The sequence below is a fragment of the Dermacentor variabilis genome, chromosome 1, assembly GCF_050947875.1.
Source record: "Dermacentor variabilis isolate Ectoservices chromosome 1, ASM5094787v1, whole genome shotgun sequence".
NCBI classification, from domain to species: domain Eukaryota; kingdom Metazoa; phylum Arthropoda; class Arachnida; order Ixodida; family Ixodidae; genus Dermacentor; species Dermacentor variabilis.
In genome coordinates this window covers 216,538,910-216,555,162 of record NC_134568.1, presented here as the reverse complement: position 1 = coordinate 216,555,162, position 16,253 = coordinate 216,538,910, and the positions used below count along the sequence as shown (strand labels likewise).

General features: G+C 43.3%; 1 protein-coding gene across 1 annotated transcript in view; it reads left to right on the top strand.

Annotated features, from left to right (window-relative positions):
• The window catches only part of Glg1 (Golgi apparatus protein 1), a 121,853-nt gene that overhangs the window by 13,552 nt on the left and 92,048 nt on the right, over positions 1-16,253 (top strand). The window contains exons 2-6 of the mRNA XM_075668674.1: positions 577-615; positions 2,180-2,266; positions 3,650-3,859; positions 4,633-4,878; positions 15,043-15,223. Coding sequence (XP_075524789.1) covers positions 577-615; positions 2,180-2,266; positions 3,650-3,859; positions 4,633-4,878; positions 15,043-15,223 — 763 coding nt within the window. The remainder of the gene's footprint in view (positions 1-576; positions 616-2,179; positions 2,267-3,649; positions 3,860-4,632; positions 4,879-15,042; positions 15,224-16,253) is intronic.

The following is a 16,253-nucleotide window of genomic DNA, read 5'->3' as shown; positions in this document are numbered from 1 at the left end:
CAAAAGCATGAACATGCAGCTGCATTGGTGACATCGTTTTATTATCAAGTCAATTAGCATAATCAACTAGCTAAGTAATGAGCGTGGGCGCATTTTGAGACTTCTTTCCTTACGACTGACCTCTCGCCAGCTGTTTATGGCCGCATTTTCCTTCCCCAGGAAGCCGAAAGGTTGAATCAACCAAAATTTTGTATGATCAGAGTTGCAAATTATTGCAAGTTGACTAAAGGTATTTTTTACATGGTAGGGGTAAATTTAGTTTTCAATGATAATGTATTTGCTTCTTTTTGTCTAATATATGCGTAATCCATAAAAATGCTCCTTCCCTCTTGGGTTCTTGCAATGTGCAACTCTACCATGCAGTGTTTTAGCCTGGTGTATTGGAACCACCTGCTAATAAAATCAAACCTTTACTTTAAATATTACTGACAGAAAAATCTGTGATGCTGATGTGAAATAATAATCCAACATATGGTAGTCTTTATGAAAGTTGTTTGGTTCCTGTCATTTTATATTTGCCATTTCCTAAAAATTGAGATCTGAATTGTACATTTGGCTGACATTTTTCTTTTACAGCGAAAAGAAGATGAAGGGCTGTCTGACGCCTGCCATCATGTAAGCTTCCTTTATTATACCTATTTTCGAAATATTGTTCCCACAAGTAGTAATGTGCTATTGTAGAAGTAGACTCCTTTTGTGTTGTTTTCATTATCCTTGTGATGGTGGCATTATTTTTCTGAAATTCAGTACCAAGGCTTGCTTTGTGCATAGTGAGTCTGACTTTTTGTGTGTTGGTGCACAAACCATGCCTTATAATCAATGTTTATACTCTACTACATTCCTAATCAAGTTTAACTAATACAAGTTGGCACCTTATCTTATTCTGAATTATTGGGCAGCATATTCCAGCTTTGTAATTTCTGGTTGCCTCACTTCCTTGCTACATCTGCTCCATTCATGCAGCTGCCCACTATAATGCAAAAATGGCCACTCTTGCCATGCTTTTGCCACATTATTTAGGCATAAGGTTATAGAGATATCAGTTCTTAACTGAAAACAGCACAAATTATAGGCTGGTAAAGGTAATGCACTTGTAAAGCACTCAGTTCTTTCCTTGAGACCAACCAGGTAGGTGACTGAGGGTTCTGCACATCTTTATAAGACTCTTGAGTTCTTGAGTGAGTCTCATGACCTTCACTGGAGTTAGTCCCAGGGACATGCTACCTTGGATGTGCAGAGTGTGTCAACTGGATTACAGCTCAGTAGGCGAATTCCCACTGGACTAGGATAACATTTATAGCGCTAATAATATTGACAGTATAGCTAAAACCAACCTGGACAACCTGGAATCAGCATCTTCTATTACTGTGGCTGGGCTCCCCCCTCTTTCTGCATAGCTGATGCTTGGGGTCCTTTGAACATGGCTGCTCCTGGTGTTCTGGACTGGTTCAATCCTGTTCGATTCTTTTGTGTATGTTTTTCACGTCATGCTTTTTATTCTTGTAGCTTTATATGCTTGTAGCTAGCTTGTCGTGAGTTTTTAACTCATGAGAAGAATTGATGATGTGGGGTGTTTAATGGTGTAAAGGCCAGATATGACCTAAGAGTGCCATGACACATGATGATGTGTTGAGTTCTGAATGAAATGGGTGCTAATGCTAATTGAGTGCTTATGGTAAGTGGTGACAAGAATTGTCATCAGAAGAGTATTGTGGTGGTCACATACTCTTGACAGTGCCCTTCGCCATTTTCTTTTTGTGCTAGAAATCATTATTGTTTGACGTTTCTGCAGAACATCTCACCAGAATTTATGAATATTAATATGAATAAAGACCAATAAACATATGATAATTTTCACTAAAATTAAGCTGCACAGTATTGGAAACATCATTTATAAACAACAAATTTTACATGTTAGGTTTACGTGGGACAAGTCTGTGCCACTACTGTATTTTTGTTTACTGGTAAAGCTTGTTTTAACATATTCTGTACAGGATTCACATCTGTACAAGTTTCCCTAACTTGTGGTCCAGTTACATCATTGACTAAAGCTGCTATATTACCTATGTACACTTTACTGTAAACTGCATTGAAATGAATCCAAGTTTGTTACTGTGCCTCAGAAATTGTCACTTTATACGTGTAGCATTATTGATACCATTTTGCTATTTTGTTTCAGTTACTCTGGAAATATCGACGTGATATCACTCAAGACAACCGGTTCAATGATGCAGCATCAAAGTTTTGCAAACGACTGATGGAAATGGTTTGCTCCCCTCTTTGTACAGACTTTTTGGAACATCTTTGTATGCAGTGCAGCATGCTTATAATTAATGTTTTTGGCTAGCATGGTAGAACATTAATTGATGTAATGTCAGTCCAAATATAAGATATGGTAGTAACAACGATGACTTTTCTTTTTTTTAAGAGAATTGTCAGAATAACTGATGTAGGATTCTTGGTGAAAACCATGGTGAAAGAAAGGCAGCAGGAATGAGGTTGAAAAGCAATTTAAAGGAACAGGCATTTAGATCTGACCTTGAGGATGCTCTCGTAATGCTGAAGCAGGGGAAGGATAGTGTGCTTAAAATGAGCAGCCCTCTTGTGTTAAAGAGAAAGAGGTAAAACTTCATTAGTAAAGGGGTTTGGGAGCAGTAGTAATTTGTTATAGTTAGATTAGTTGGAGTATACAGGGTGTCCCAGCTAACTTGTACCAAGATTTTGAAAAATCCTATGCGCTCTTCAGAACAGAAATTGCGTTTATGTTAGTGTTTATCTAAACTTGCAGTACCATTCTTCTGCTCGTCTTTTTTTTAGTAATTAGCCAAGATAAATTAATTAACTTTTTAAATATAGCTTCAAAAGTTCAGGCATCAATAGGAAAGTTGTGGAGCTCCACAAATATTGCCCAACCCAGGCACTTGCAGCGAGATAGACTTAGCGTGGCCGTTTTTATTCGGGAAAAACGAAAGCCCGCCGAGCTTAAAAAATACCACGTGACAATGCGCGCTGTGTGGCCAAATGAGCCATGATTACTGCGCTCTTAACCGCGCTTTGTAAAAAACATCGCTTGCTTTGCGCCTTTCGTGCTGCCCACGACAGAGCTTCGCGTTGTGCTTGGTTCCGAGATAAACGCCAGTGGGTTCATGCGGCAGTTGAAATACAGCGCGGCTGCTGACGAAGTGCTTTTTTGGAGCGCCGTCGCCAGCCGCTGCCGGTAATGTCAGAGCCGAGCAAAGGTTGAAGCCCTTTCTCGTAAGTGAAGGCGGGATGCTGGAAAGGTTTTTACAAATCCCCCCCTTTTTTTTCTTTGTGGTTATGCCACTGCCACTCATTGCTGCAACTGAACTGTGAATGTGCCACTAACTGGTTATTGCCCGTAAAAGGAAAGAAATGCAAAACAATGCATGAGGGAATATTATTGAAATATCAGTTCTGCAGAAGTGCGCAAGGTAGAGGAAGGTTCATGAAAGGGAAAACTGTCTTTTGTAGCTTCTGGCTACAGTTTAGGTGAATGACAATTTTTCCTTTCATGAAGGGAATATCCATTTTAACCATTACTACCTAGGTGTAGCTGTGTATAAATTTTTTATTAAGTTTATGACGAATGCCCTAACAAAAAACCCTGCTTGATTTTTCTCTTGCACAGTTTCCTCAGTGTTTACCAGGTGATAAGGGTCAGCTTCTGGCCTGCCTTATAGACCACAGTGAGAATGCAACAGAACCGGAGTGCCACACATTCTTGGAGCGCATGCAGTCAGTGGTCTTCTCAGACTACCGGCTTGTGTACAAATTTACGGATGCTTGTGGCTCAGACATTGACCGCTTCACTTGTGGTCGGATACCAAAGATTTCAGATGTAAGTGTGACCTTGTTTTCACATTCCAAAAAAAGTTTGTAGAATCATTTTTCCTTTTTTCATGATTTTTTGTAGATATATTTAGATTACACACCCTTGATAGAACTGGCTGAGCACGTGGGTGTCGGTGGTTTTTGGGCCACTAGTGTGAGCTGGGAACATCGAGCTGGTGCATTGTGGTATATGATAAGAGCGAGAGCCTTTGTGATGCATTTTGACTGCGTTTGGCCCCACAGAGATCACCCAGCGTTCACTGGTGGCGTAAAAAGCGCCATCCACCAAGCGGTCCCGTTGTCGTGCTTGAATCATTAAGCAGTGCGAATCCTTTTTGCACAGTTGTCTGCATAGCATTTCCGTATGAGCACAGCTAGACTGCCATATATATGGATGTTTCCAGTAAATATTTGATTTGATGCAAGTTTTAAAGGCATCCTTTAACTCAAACTTCAGATCACTCAAATGAGTTCCATGTGCTGTGTTGAAGTTGAATCAACAGAAATTGGTTGTATCAAAATAATGTTTTTCTGTAGAAGATTGAGGTATTGTTTTTGTGACATATGCTTCTTTAGAATGTGTATGTGGGAAATGTGTATTAAAATGTTGACTGTTTTCTATTTGAATTTTGGTAGTGTGATATGGTGCTGTTTGTGTGCACTATGTCAATCTTATTTCACCGTGATTTGCACCACTATAGATAATGCAGAACTTTGTAACGAAGTTGATGTTGTGTACTGTTACACTTCTGTTTCATGGCTTTCTTTTTTTTCATCCAGGAGCGCCACTCGCAGGGAGCAACACTTGAGTGCCTATCACGTGTAATTAACCAGCTTCAGGATAACTGTCGTCGGGAGTTGCTGCACCTGGCCAGACTTCAAGGGGAGGATTTTCATTTGGATCGGCCCCTCTTCTTTGCGTGTCAGGAAGACAGAGACCGCCTGTGTCCTCACGTGGCATCTGGGGAAGGTCGCATCTATCGTTGCCTTCTGCGCCACCGCTCCAACAGAGAGATGAGTGAACAGGTGAGTCGGATGCATATTATTAGTGCAGGATATGAACCTGAGTTCTTTGTCAAATTATGCTAGCCATCATGTGTTCAAGTTCTTTTCTCTCGGTTCCATTTATACAAAAAAGGGCTTTATTTTAGCTTGATGTACCTGAAGAAGCGTACTGGCATTGGAAAGTGCATTGGCAAGTGAGGTGGGGTGTAGGACTTGAGAAAGTGGTCTTGGAGTCTGGCATCACACAGAGGGTCGCTCTCCAGCCTACACCCGCCGTTGTGTCTTGTAACGGGTAGCTGGCCTATGCTATCGGAGCATCACACGGAGACTAAGTGGGCCCACGCTGTCGTTCGAGCTTACTTGACGAGGGTTGCTTCTTTAGTGAAGAGTACAAGGTCGAGAGGATGAGGAACAGAACAGGGGGTTTATTTACATTGGAAAGGCAAACTTATTTACACAAAACAAGGGGTACTCGTACGAGCCGGTGCACGGAGTGCAGTACATCGTTCTCGTAGCATGAGATACAGGTCAGAAGGCTACATCTTTTTGAAGTGCTCTGAGGTGTGGTCGCCAGAAAATTTAGCCTTCTTTTCTGCTGCTGATACCCTGATGCGCCTGCGCTGGCATGGTCTGATATTTAAGTGTTTTCCTTGAATAAACCTCAGTTGTTAGTTTGCGCCTGTCCTGTCTTCTTCTTTGTGATCGTCTACAAAGCGCAACCAATCTTTCCAAATAAGGGAGAGGTAGGAGAGAGTGAAATGATGATTATCACCGGCGACTCAAACCTGGATATGTGCTCAGAAGCAATTGTGGAGAGGGTGAAAGGCGATAAAAGAGTGGCGGTAGGGACAGTCCCGGGGCGGACGCTGGGTTCTGTCATGGAGCGAGCAAAAGCAAAGCTCGCGGAAAATGCCCACGTGCGCAACCTTGTCACAGTAGTAGGTGGGCTAAATGACGTCCTAAACAGGAACGGGACAGGACTAGCCCAGCGCTTGGCGAAGGGGGTGGACGACTTGCGCAAGCTGTCCCCTCAGGTGCAGATTGTGGTGTGCACGGTGTCCGAGGTGCCTGTATGTGACAGTCACGTACAAAGAGCCATAGTGGCTGCTAATGAGGTGATATGGAAAATGAGTCGAGAGAAAGGTTTCGAGGTTGTCCAAGTAAACAGGGAAGTGAGAAGGCGTGGTGGTTTTTAACGAGACGGGATCCACTTCAATTACAGGCTTGTACGAGAAGTGGGCTCGCGACTTGGTGGTCACGCTGTTGCTTTTTTAGGGCGCCCACGGGCACTCAGGAGGCTAGAGTAGGTAGTAATGAAGAAGGTCCCCTAAGGGAACCTCAGTATAGCATCGCCGTCAATAACAGAAAAAGGAAGAAACAAGAAAGAGAGCTTACCATGCAATATGCTACATAAACATGCAGGACGGCAGAAGAAAGGAAAAGTGGGCAGAGATTGAGGAGCAGTTAAATAGAGAACAAATAGGGGTGTATGCGATTACAGAAACGCACCTTAGAGACTAGGAAGAGCCGCCACTGATTGAGAATTATGTTTGGGAAGGGTGTAACAAAACTAAGTCGGAAAGAAAGGGAGGGGAGCTCGAAATGCTCATCGATCAGGGAGCCAAATGGAAAAGAGTAAATTGAAAATGTCAAGAGCATCTTTCGTTATCAGGTACAATTAGTGGAAAGAAAACTTGGCTGGGCGTAACATATTTGTGCATAGAGAAGAATCAAGAGTTAGTGGAATGCATAAATGCTGATATTAAGGGTTTCGGGACTGATGCCGAAATTATCCTATTAGGTGGCATGAATGCCCACTTACAGGATCTAGATGGCTATACCGACAATCACGGGAAGTCAGTGCTAGATCTTTGTGAGCAACATAAACTGGTTATCGTGAATACAGGGCCTAAGTGTGAAGGGCAGATCACGTGAGAAGTGGGAAACTGGCAATCCACCATTGATTACTGTCCGATTACAGAAGGAATTCATGATACGTTGAGAGAAATGGTCATTGATGAGGAAGGGTATAGCAGAATAGGGAGTGACCATAAATGCATCATTTTGAAAATGGGATATGTAGTTGGGAAAGAGAGCAAGGAGTGCAAAATGGCCAATCCAAATTTGAACGCTGAACAAATAACAAATATAGTTACTAGAGTCTAGGAACAACTTGGCAAATGGCCAAATAAAAAGTGGGAATATAGTGAGCTTCTAAGTGTAATAACGACAGAAATACAGAAAGAGAAACAACATGCTCGTTGGACAGGAAAAAAGAAACCGAAAAGCTGGTGGAACAGGGAGATACGAGAAGCGATCGCCGAACGACAGAAAGCATCCCGAGAGCACAGGCAGGCAAAGAAGGCGCAGTTGCCGCAGGATGAACTAACCAGTAAATGGGAAATATACCGGGAGAAAGAGTCTATGGTTCAAATACTAGTGCAACCAAAGATAAAAGGTGAAAGTGAACGTTGGTTGTCAGAAATACGTGAGAAAAAGAAGGCGGCACCTAGAATATTTGGGAACCACATAAAATTATTAGGCAGGAAGTCAACAACAATACAACAACGTATCCTAGACGAAGATGAAAACAGACTGGAAAGAGAAGCGGCAATAAATTACATCCGAAAAGTAACAGCCGAATCTTTCCAATGCAATGACTAGGTTTTATTTGAAGAAAAAAGGAGCATGAAAGAGAACGAGATGGAAAAGAAGCTGGTGCTGACAAACTTCAACTGGAAAAAAGCCGAAGAGAAAATTCCTAAGCGCACAGCCACAGGGCTAGACGAGGTTCCCGTTAGGCTGATTAATGAACTAGGACCAAAAAGTAAGGAAGCTCTAGTGAAAGCAGGGGAAAAAATTAAAAAAAGGTAGACGAATACCGGGCAGTTGGCGACAAAGTTGAATCAATTTAATTTATAAAGGTGAGGGGGAGAAGGATAGAATTAATTCATATAGATTGTTGACCATTACATCGGTGATATACAGGTTAACAATGCAGGCAATCAAATTAAAGCTGCAAGAATAGGCAGAGAAAAATGGCATTTTGGGAGAACTTCAGATTGGCTTCAGAATAGCTAGGCATCTGGATGATAACTTATTTGTCCTTACTCAGTGTATTGAAATATGCAAAGTAGAAAGGAGACCGTTATATGTGCCCTTTTTAGACATTACAGGGGCGTATGACAATGTAGACCGCAATATTGTGTTGGATATTCTGAAAAGGGAAAGCTTAGGCGATGGTTATCTTCAGCTTTTGAGAGAGATTTACCTAGAAAATACATTTTGCATTGAATGGGAAGGGATGAGGAGCAAGGAGAAAGTTGATACCAACAAGGGACTGAGGCAGGGGTACCGTTTATCCCCACTGCTGTTTATGATGTACATGGCAAGGATGGAGAGGGCGCTAGAAGGAAGTGATATCTGATTTAATCTCTCATACAAACAGGCGGGTGCAGTAGTAGAGCAGCTTCCAGGTTTATTTTATGCAGACGACATTGGTGTTGCTAGCTAACAGGCAAAGTGATTTGCAACGTCTGGCTATTATCTGTGGACAGGAAGGCAACAATTTAGCTTTGAAATTTAGTGTTAGAAAATCAGGTGTTATGGTATTCAGTGAAAACAGTGAACAGACAGTGGCAATACAGGGCCAGGAAATACCTCGGGTAACAGCATATAAATACCTTGGTATATGGATAAACGAAGGCAATAGATATATGGAAACACAGGAAAAAACAAGAGTGAAGGGGAAGAGAAATGGCGGCCATAATGAAGCACAGAGCGCTATGGGGATACAATAGGTATGAGGTGCTCTGAGGTATGTGGAAAGGTGTAATGGTTCCAGGTCTCACTTTTGGGAATGTGGTTGTTTGCTTTAAATCGGGGGTACATTCGGGACTCGGATGGGAACCAAAGATCAGTGGGACGCCTCGCATTGGGCGCTCACGGGAAGACTACAAATGAAGCTGTGTAGGGTGATATGGGCTGGAATTGTTTTGAAGTGAGGGAAGCTCGCAGTAAAATTGTGTATGAAGAACGATTGAGGAATATGGAAGAAAGTAAATGGGCGGGGAGACTGTAGAGGCATCTGTACAGGAAAAACATTGATTCACAGTGGAGGAAAAGAACTAGGAAGCTTACCAGCAAGTATGTGGCCTGTAGGGTGGGCAACACAGCAACAAAGAAGGTCAAGCGGAAAGTCAGAGAGGCTGAAATAAACTCATGGGTGGCAGCAATGGAAAAGAAAGGTGCCATGAGTAACTACTTAAGAGGAAAAAATGAAATCAGGAAAGAAACAACTTATGATAACTCAAAGGGCAGCTCATTACTTTTCGAAGCGAGATCGGGATGCCTTAGAACGCACACCTATAAAGCGAGATGTAAGAAGGAAGAAGCATGTGCTTGCTGCGGTAAAGCTAGGGAAACTGTGGAGCATGTTTTATTAGAATGTGAAGACGTCTGCCCAGGGGTTGGTTTAGGCACTACTGGCCTCCTTGAAGCCCTTGGGTTCAGCGAGAGCAGTGGAAAAGTAAGCATGTCCGCAATAGGCATTAGTAAGAGGCGATTGGAGGATTGGCGGAAGAAAAGTAGGGAAACGACAAAAAAATGGAGATGTACAAAAGCACAGTGCGCAATAAGGGATCAGAAAATTTGGTTGTGGGACTTCATAGTGTTTTCTTTTTTTCTTGTTTATCCTAGGTAGGACATTATGCAGTATAATAGCAAGAGCTTGGTGGCGCAACCCACCGTCCCGTTCCAAAGGGGACGCTCATGACATCCATCTGTCCGTCCGTCCGTCCGTTTGTCCATCCATCCATCCATCTAGAGCGGTGGATTCGCCGCTTCAGCTGCTTTCCCCGCGACATCATATAGAAGTTGAATTCTCTGCTACTTGCACTTTGTGCGAGTTTCGCAAGCCGGCAAAACCAGCGCAGCAGTGTGCGATAACGAAACTAGTAAAACGCTGAAGCGTGGGCGCCGCGGAGTCGAGCAAAAATGAAACCTTTCGACCGCCCGCGTCGTCATCAAGGGTAATTTCAATGAGTTCCTTTTTCTAAAAAATGAAATACAGTCAACGACCGATTTTTCGGACCCTCTAGGGAACGTACAAACGTCCGAAAATTCAGGCAGTCCGAAAAAATGAATGCATGCAAAAAAACGCACTTTTTCTTTTTTTATCGGATCTTGAGGTAAAGGGCGAAGTACCAGGCTTCCGAAACCCTCCCAAAGCATCAGTGAAGTGGCTATAAAAAGAGGCGTTCAAAAACTGTGTATGCAGCCGACTGCCGGTTTATTATGTACATTGCATCGTCGGGCAGCCGGTGTTATTGCTGCAGTGGCTTAAAGAACTTGTTGATTGTTGTTTGGACGGCGTTCCGGTTGCATGCGATCATATTCGCCTCGACCTGAGCAAGGGTCATGTCAGCACTGTACAACGATGAAAGAGTCAACAGTGCACGCGTCAACTCGGCGCTTGTAGTCGGCGCAGGCATTGGCTCCTCATTTTCAACATCGAGTCTTCTGAATCCCTCACAACCTGACGGACTATTTCCTCGTCAGTCAGTTCTGCGCAGAAGTCGAGCTCGTTGTCAGCGTCGGCAAACTGTTCGAAAGTTATTTCCGTAGGTATGGAAACTCCAGCAGAGCGGAGGTCGTTGATCACGTCGTCCATGGGCGCCGAACTCCTTGCTCACGCCAGCCTGGGATCGGCCGCTCACGACTTGCTTAATAATGGCAGTTTTCTTCTCCATCGTTAACCGACGGTACTGCTTTCCGCGCTTTGATGCCAACGGCGAGGACGACGAAGACGGAGTGGGGGCCATCCAAGGCAAGCGAAATCCTCAAGTTGCGAACAGTGGAGCTCGCTGACGAGCGTCGAAGCACCTAGGCCTAGCGTCGCAGAGCACGCTTGCACAGCACAACCACACACCACGCTAGCCAAAACGTGGCCGGCGATAAGAAACGAAATGGCGCCACTCCGGAAACTCCGCCGGAGGCGGAAGTGCGGCGATAAACATAGCCAGCGTGGCCAGACCAAATTGGTGTGTGACGGCTAGATTCGGCTAGTTGTGGTTCAAAGCGGTGATATGCTACGGCTGCAAGTCGATTTCCTTCGCAAGGGCGCTGCGCGAGGAGCCAAAGGACCTTCCGTCGCGTCAAAAAGTCCGGAAAATTGGACGGCGGGGGGTTCGAGCGTCCGAAACTTCAGATGTCCTTATACATTGATTCTATGGGGCTCGTGGCGGTGCCACGAAGACGTCCGAAATATCAGGCATGTCCGAAAATTTGGGCGTCCGAAAATTCAGTCGTTGACTGTAGAACTGGAAAAGTAGCGTTTTATTTCATCTTACAATACAAGATTGTTTTTTGCCACCAGTGATTGAGTACTAGTGACAAAATTTAACTGAGGAGTGTTTTCGTCATCAGGCAAGTGCTTGAATGTCCCGTGGGAGTCTCTAACCATGTCCTGCATTTACTTCGATTTCAGGGTGTCTAGCAGCCGGGAAAACCAAGAATTCTCAGGGATATTGAATAGTCTGGAAAAACTCAGGGTGAAATTCGGGGAATTTTGCTTCAGTCAGGGAAAATGAGCTGTCATTTTATTGAAAAGGAACGAAGGTTGCCCTACTGCTGGGTGGAGTAAAAGAGAGGAATCGTAACGAATTGTCTTTGACGTCGTGTCGTCGGCTGTAGGAGTTGCCAGTGTACAGTCAATGACTGAGTTTCCGGATGCCGGATTTTTGTGAAATGTCCGATAAGGCGGACGGCTTCGTGGCACCACCACGAGCCCCATAGAGTCCATGTATAAGAATGTCTGTAATTTCAGACGCAAGAAGCTTTCACTGTCCGATTTTCCGGACATTTTGCCGTGACCGCAGGTCCAAAACGGCATTAATCAAAGCCAACAGCGCCGTTTTGATTATCTCGCCTCCTCAAACCAGCGCTCTCGCACGCAGATTCACTGGCAGTTGTAGTCACCACCGCGGCAACGCGAGACCTAGCTGCTTCGTTGTCCCCTATTAAGGTTCTTGCCATTAGGTGCCGTGTTTTTCATTGAAAGAATTCACCATTGTTAGCAGTGGCACCGACTTCGCCTCTGTAATCCTCGCGATTGGCTTCGAAGCTTTGAAAGCATGGCGCGTTGCATAATGCTGGTTCCCGAAAGGCAGCTTTGCCTGAACAAACAATGTTACGCGATGAAGTGTATGTGAAGTAGTGCGGTGAAGCTTAACAAGCGTGGGAAGGGGCAATTGTCACGTGATACAGTGCGGATTCCATAATTATGCACGCGTGCACCCGCCCTTTCCTGTCACAGTACGAGCACAGATATGCCTAATAAGTGTACTGGCTGGCCTTCAAAGCATTTTCGGGCGTGCCTGTGACGATTTGAGCCCTTAAGGGCAGTAAAAGACACATTCATTCTTGCGGACTTTATCGTGGCGCCTAGGGAGTACGAAAAATCAGTCATTGACTGTACAACTGACCAAGAGGATGCTTCAAATGGTCCATGGAGCGAACGCGCGGCGGAACGAGGACAAGAACAGAAATGACTGTCGCATTGAGAAATGATAGGGAAAGTAATTGTGCCGCCTCTTCTTTGAAGGAGATTAAGCTCAAAAAGCAAAGTGTTGCCTGACGCAAAGGTGCAGGTGACCCTCATCCAAACTAAAATAAACTCTTGAAAGCAGTGAAACACAAAACGAAGGCATTGTGGGTGAGCTAAGAGTATGTGAGGACAGTTGAGGTTGACTTTCCAACTACTGAGAAAATCTCACTTGTGACAAAATTCGGGCCTAATACCAATGATCTTGATATCACTTAGTAGAAGTAGCTCATTTTCAAAAATATTTGCTTCTGTATGCATCTCTTTTTTTTTCGTATTTGAAAATGTTCTCAATTGTGACTCGATTTACAATGGGCTTGATCATTTTTCTTTTTCGAAGATATTTTATTTTCTGTCTATGTTATTATCCTCACTGTGGTATTTTGCTATCCCCTACCTTCAGTTTTCTATTTTGAATAAAATGAACACTACTGCTTTCTATTCAAACTGGATTATTAAGTATATTTTTTTCTAAGTGCTTACTTGAGAATGACAGCATCAGGTGATGCTGTGTTGCTCAGGGAAAACCTGGAAAACTCAGGGAATTTGAAAATGTCAGCTTGGTAGACACCCTGAATTTCTTTATTATTAAGGCTCTGTTTGCAATAATATTTACACCTTAGAGATTCTTGAGCACCAATCTGTCACTTTAGCTTGACTTCATATTTGCCTTTGGTGTCCCTTTAACCCTTTCAGGGTCAGTGACATAAATATACGGCGCCGGTAACAATTCCAAATTGGTCAATGTCGTATATTTACGGTGCCATCCGTACATTTAAAAAGCGCGCCAATTTCCTAACTTTTTCTTGCCTGCTGTCTGCTGCCACTATGCGGGAATACAGGGAATTTTCTTCTCGCGCCTCTTTCTCACTGCTTTCGTTGCATGGTTTGTTTGCTCCGGCGTGTCTACTACCGCTCGCACATTGGTGTGCGTGCGGGTGCACGGCGGTTAGTTTGGGTTTTGTTCCACGGGTGGTTTGGGCTTCCTGCGCTCGCAAAACTGATGGCTATCTCTTTACTAATTGCTCAAAGGGTGACCGCCTGCTCGTTTTTTGCTCACATGGGTGCGTATACGAAGGATGCTGCTGTACATGCATTTCCTTTTTTCGAGATGTGCTAACTAATTGCCTCTGGTTGGCGGTAAGATGAAGGATTAGCAGAAGTTTGTCACATGTTTTGCTTTTCTGACGGGTGCACAACCACACAGTTTTCTTGAGTGTGCTCACCTAAGCAGTTCGATTACACTATGAACGTAAATGTTAGTGTAAGAGGAGGAACATTTGAGACATGTGAAATATTCTCGTGTGTGCATTGTTCTAAGCCTTCGAACTATGCGTATAACAGTGCATCGATTTTTTAATTCTTATAAGTTCATTTACTATCTTTATTGTTGTTATTTATGAATAAACAGTACATATATAGCAATGCAAAATATTTTTTTCTCACTTTACTGTTACCCTAAAAAAATTATGGCAATATTTTTTCTAAATAGGCCTCTCTGAAGAATTTAAATCTGCAATAAAAAAATCAACCCTGGGTGGTCACACATGGTAAAAAAGAATTGACACTGAAAGGGTTGAGGAGCACGTGTATGTGCCAGCAAATCAGCTCATGTGAATTTCCCTCTCCCTAAATATTTTTGCTCTATATGTCCCCAAGCTTTGCCTTGGTCAGGCACTGCTATGTAATGAACCTTGGAGTGGGGACAGTTCTTTGTGAGGTACAAATGATGCAGCTCTCAGTAAAAGAATTAGTTCCAGTCCACTTCTTATTGTGCACTTTATAAATTGTGTATGAGAAGACTCTCTGGATGCTATATAATGTCAGGTAATCGCCTTCTAATCACTTTTCAATGTTGCCCGTATGTACTGTGCTTATGCTGTTGTATTTTTCATCCCCACACATGCAGATCTTTGCTATTTGTGCAAGTGGTCTGTGACCGCAGTGCGCTACTGTGATCTACGAGAGAACTATTTCTCAAAGCACAGAGAGGGCTGAGGGTGCGAGCAGCGCTCTTTTACCGGAGGAGATTTTGTGTTTTTGACCTGTAACTGGCTATAGTAACTGATTAATGGAGTACTCCCATAATGTGTGCACAGAGGAAGGATGCCACAGTGGCTGTGCATAAAATCTGTGTGGTAGCTGAAAACAATTGCTCTGTTGCATAGCATTATATACAAATGTAATAGCCTACATTATAAATAAGCTGTTTGCAGGACGGGCACAAACTGTAAAAAAGACATAATAGTATCGACCAGATAGGTTGAAAGCTCAACACAACAGTAAAATATCTTTCATTTGTGCTCAACCTGTGCTTTCTCTCTTCACTTACTGCCAATGCACCTACCAGCCCTTTTGCTTACCATCTTGTGGTAGCCGAATTTTTAAGAAAACAACAGGGGGTATAGGTAATTGTGGCCTGTGAAAAAAAAAAAGGAGTCACTCGGGCCTTATGTTGCTCCATCAAGCATTAAGAGTGGACACTACCAAAATGATGGACCATGTGTTCCTTTTCTTTTTGCCGAGCACAGTAAGCACCCTCTGTTCTTTCATCACCTATGTGTTATGTGTGGTATATGCAGTGCCGTGAGAAGCTGGCCCAGAGGGAGCAGCTGACGATGCAGGACTTCCGGGTGAGCCAAGGTCTGAGCGGAGCATGCCTGCAAGACATCCGCATGTATCGCTGTCGTGAAAAGACCTCAAATCGCCGGGAGTTCCGCTTGGCCCAGATCCTCCTTTGCCTTGAGAATGCAATGCACAAAGGTAAATGTAAAGATCAATGATGACCAAGAATCATGCTCCTAGCACCTACGTCACATAATTACTTGACTATGTAGGAAAGCCACTAACTATGCCCAGCTTAAAGGGACCACTAATGAGGGACACCAAATCAATTTCGACTAATAAAGTATTGCTTCAAAACTCTATCTTTATTAATTTTAGGTTAAGAGTTAATCACTAGAGTAGAAAATAAAGGAGAAACTTCCAATTTTTAAATGCATGGTGAAACCTCAATGCCAATATATCAATGTCATGTCGTGTATTTCAGTGTATTTTCTCATATTTAAGCTGTTGTGGCACAGTAAAAGCACTGGCAATTTGCTGAATTCAGGCTTTGCCTTGTTTGCAGTACAATGTACACACTCTTTACCGATAAAAATTAACTGGGCTTGAGGAGCTGTTGTCAAAATCCAGGACGTCACGGTGAGCTATGGTGGGAACTATGAAGTTCTGCTGCCACCCATCTTTCATTTTTGTCATTTCTGGCTTATGAAGCCTCCTCCCATGGCAAGAGTGGCTTTTTTGTTATTGTAGACATGTAATTTACTCATAGTGCTCAACCTATTTGTCTCTATGCGTAAAACGTTTTCAAACACTTCTAGTTGTACTAAAAGATTCGCTGTGAAATGAATGTGAACAAGAGCCTGCTCTTGGACCAGTTATGAGTTCTGTCGCAGCTTATGAAGAATTCTTGCTTGAGTAGGAGTGACAAGAACCCCTACGTCTTTCCTTAGGTCACTGGTGCCCACTTACGAGGCTTAATTGCCCGGGCAGCTGCTTCTGAACTTCTCAGTGGCGTCCAACTGGTTTCATTGGCAATTCTCAAAATTGGCTCTGTGAGGAAACATTAAATTTATGCCAGCAATTTAGCAGGCAAGGTCAACATCTTACTCAAGGATCGCTGAAAATGAAACCAAGTACACCTTTTGAAAATGGTGTTTACATCAATCTCAGCCTACTGTTGCTCACTCACAATGTTTTTCCTTTGTGCCTTCTTCTTCATCTCAAGAAT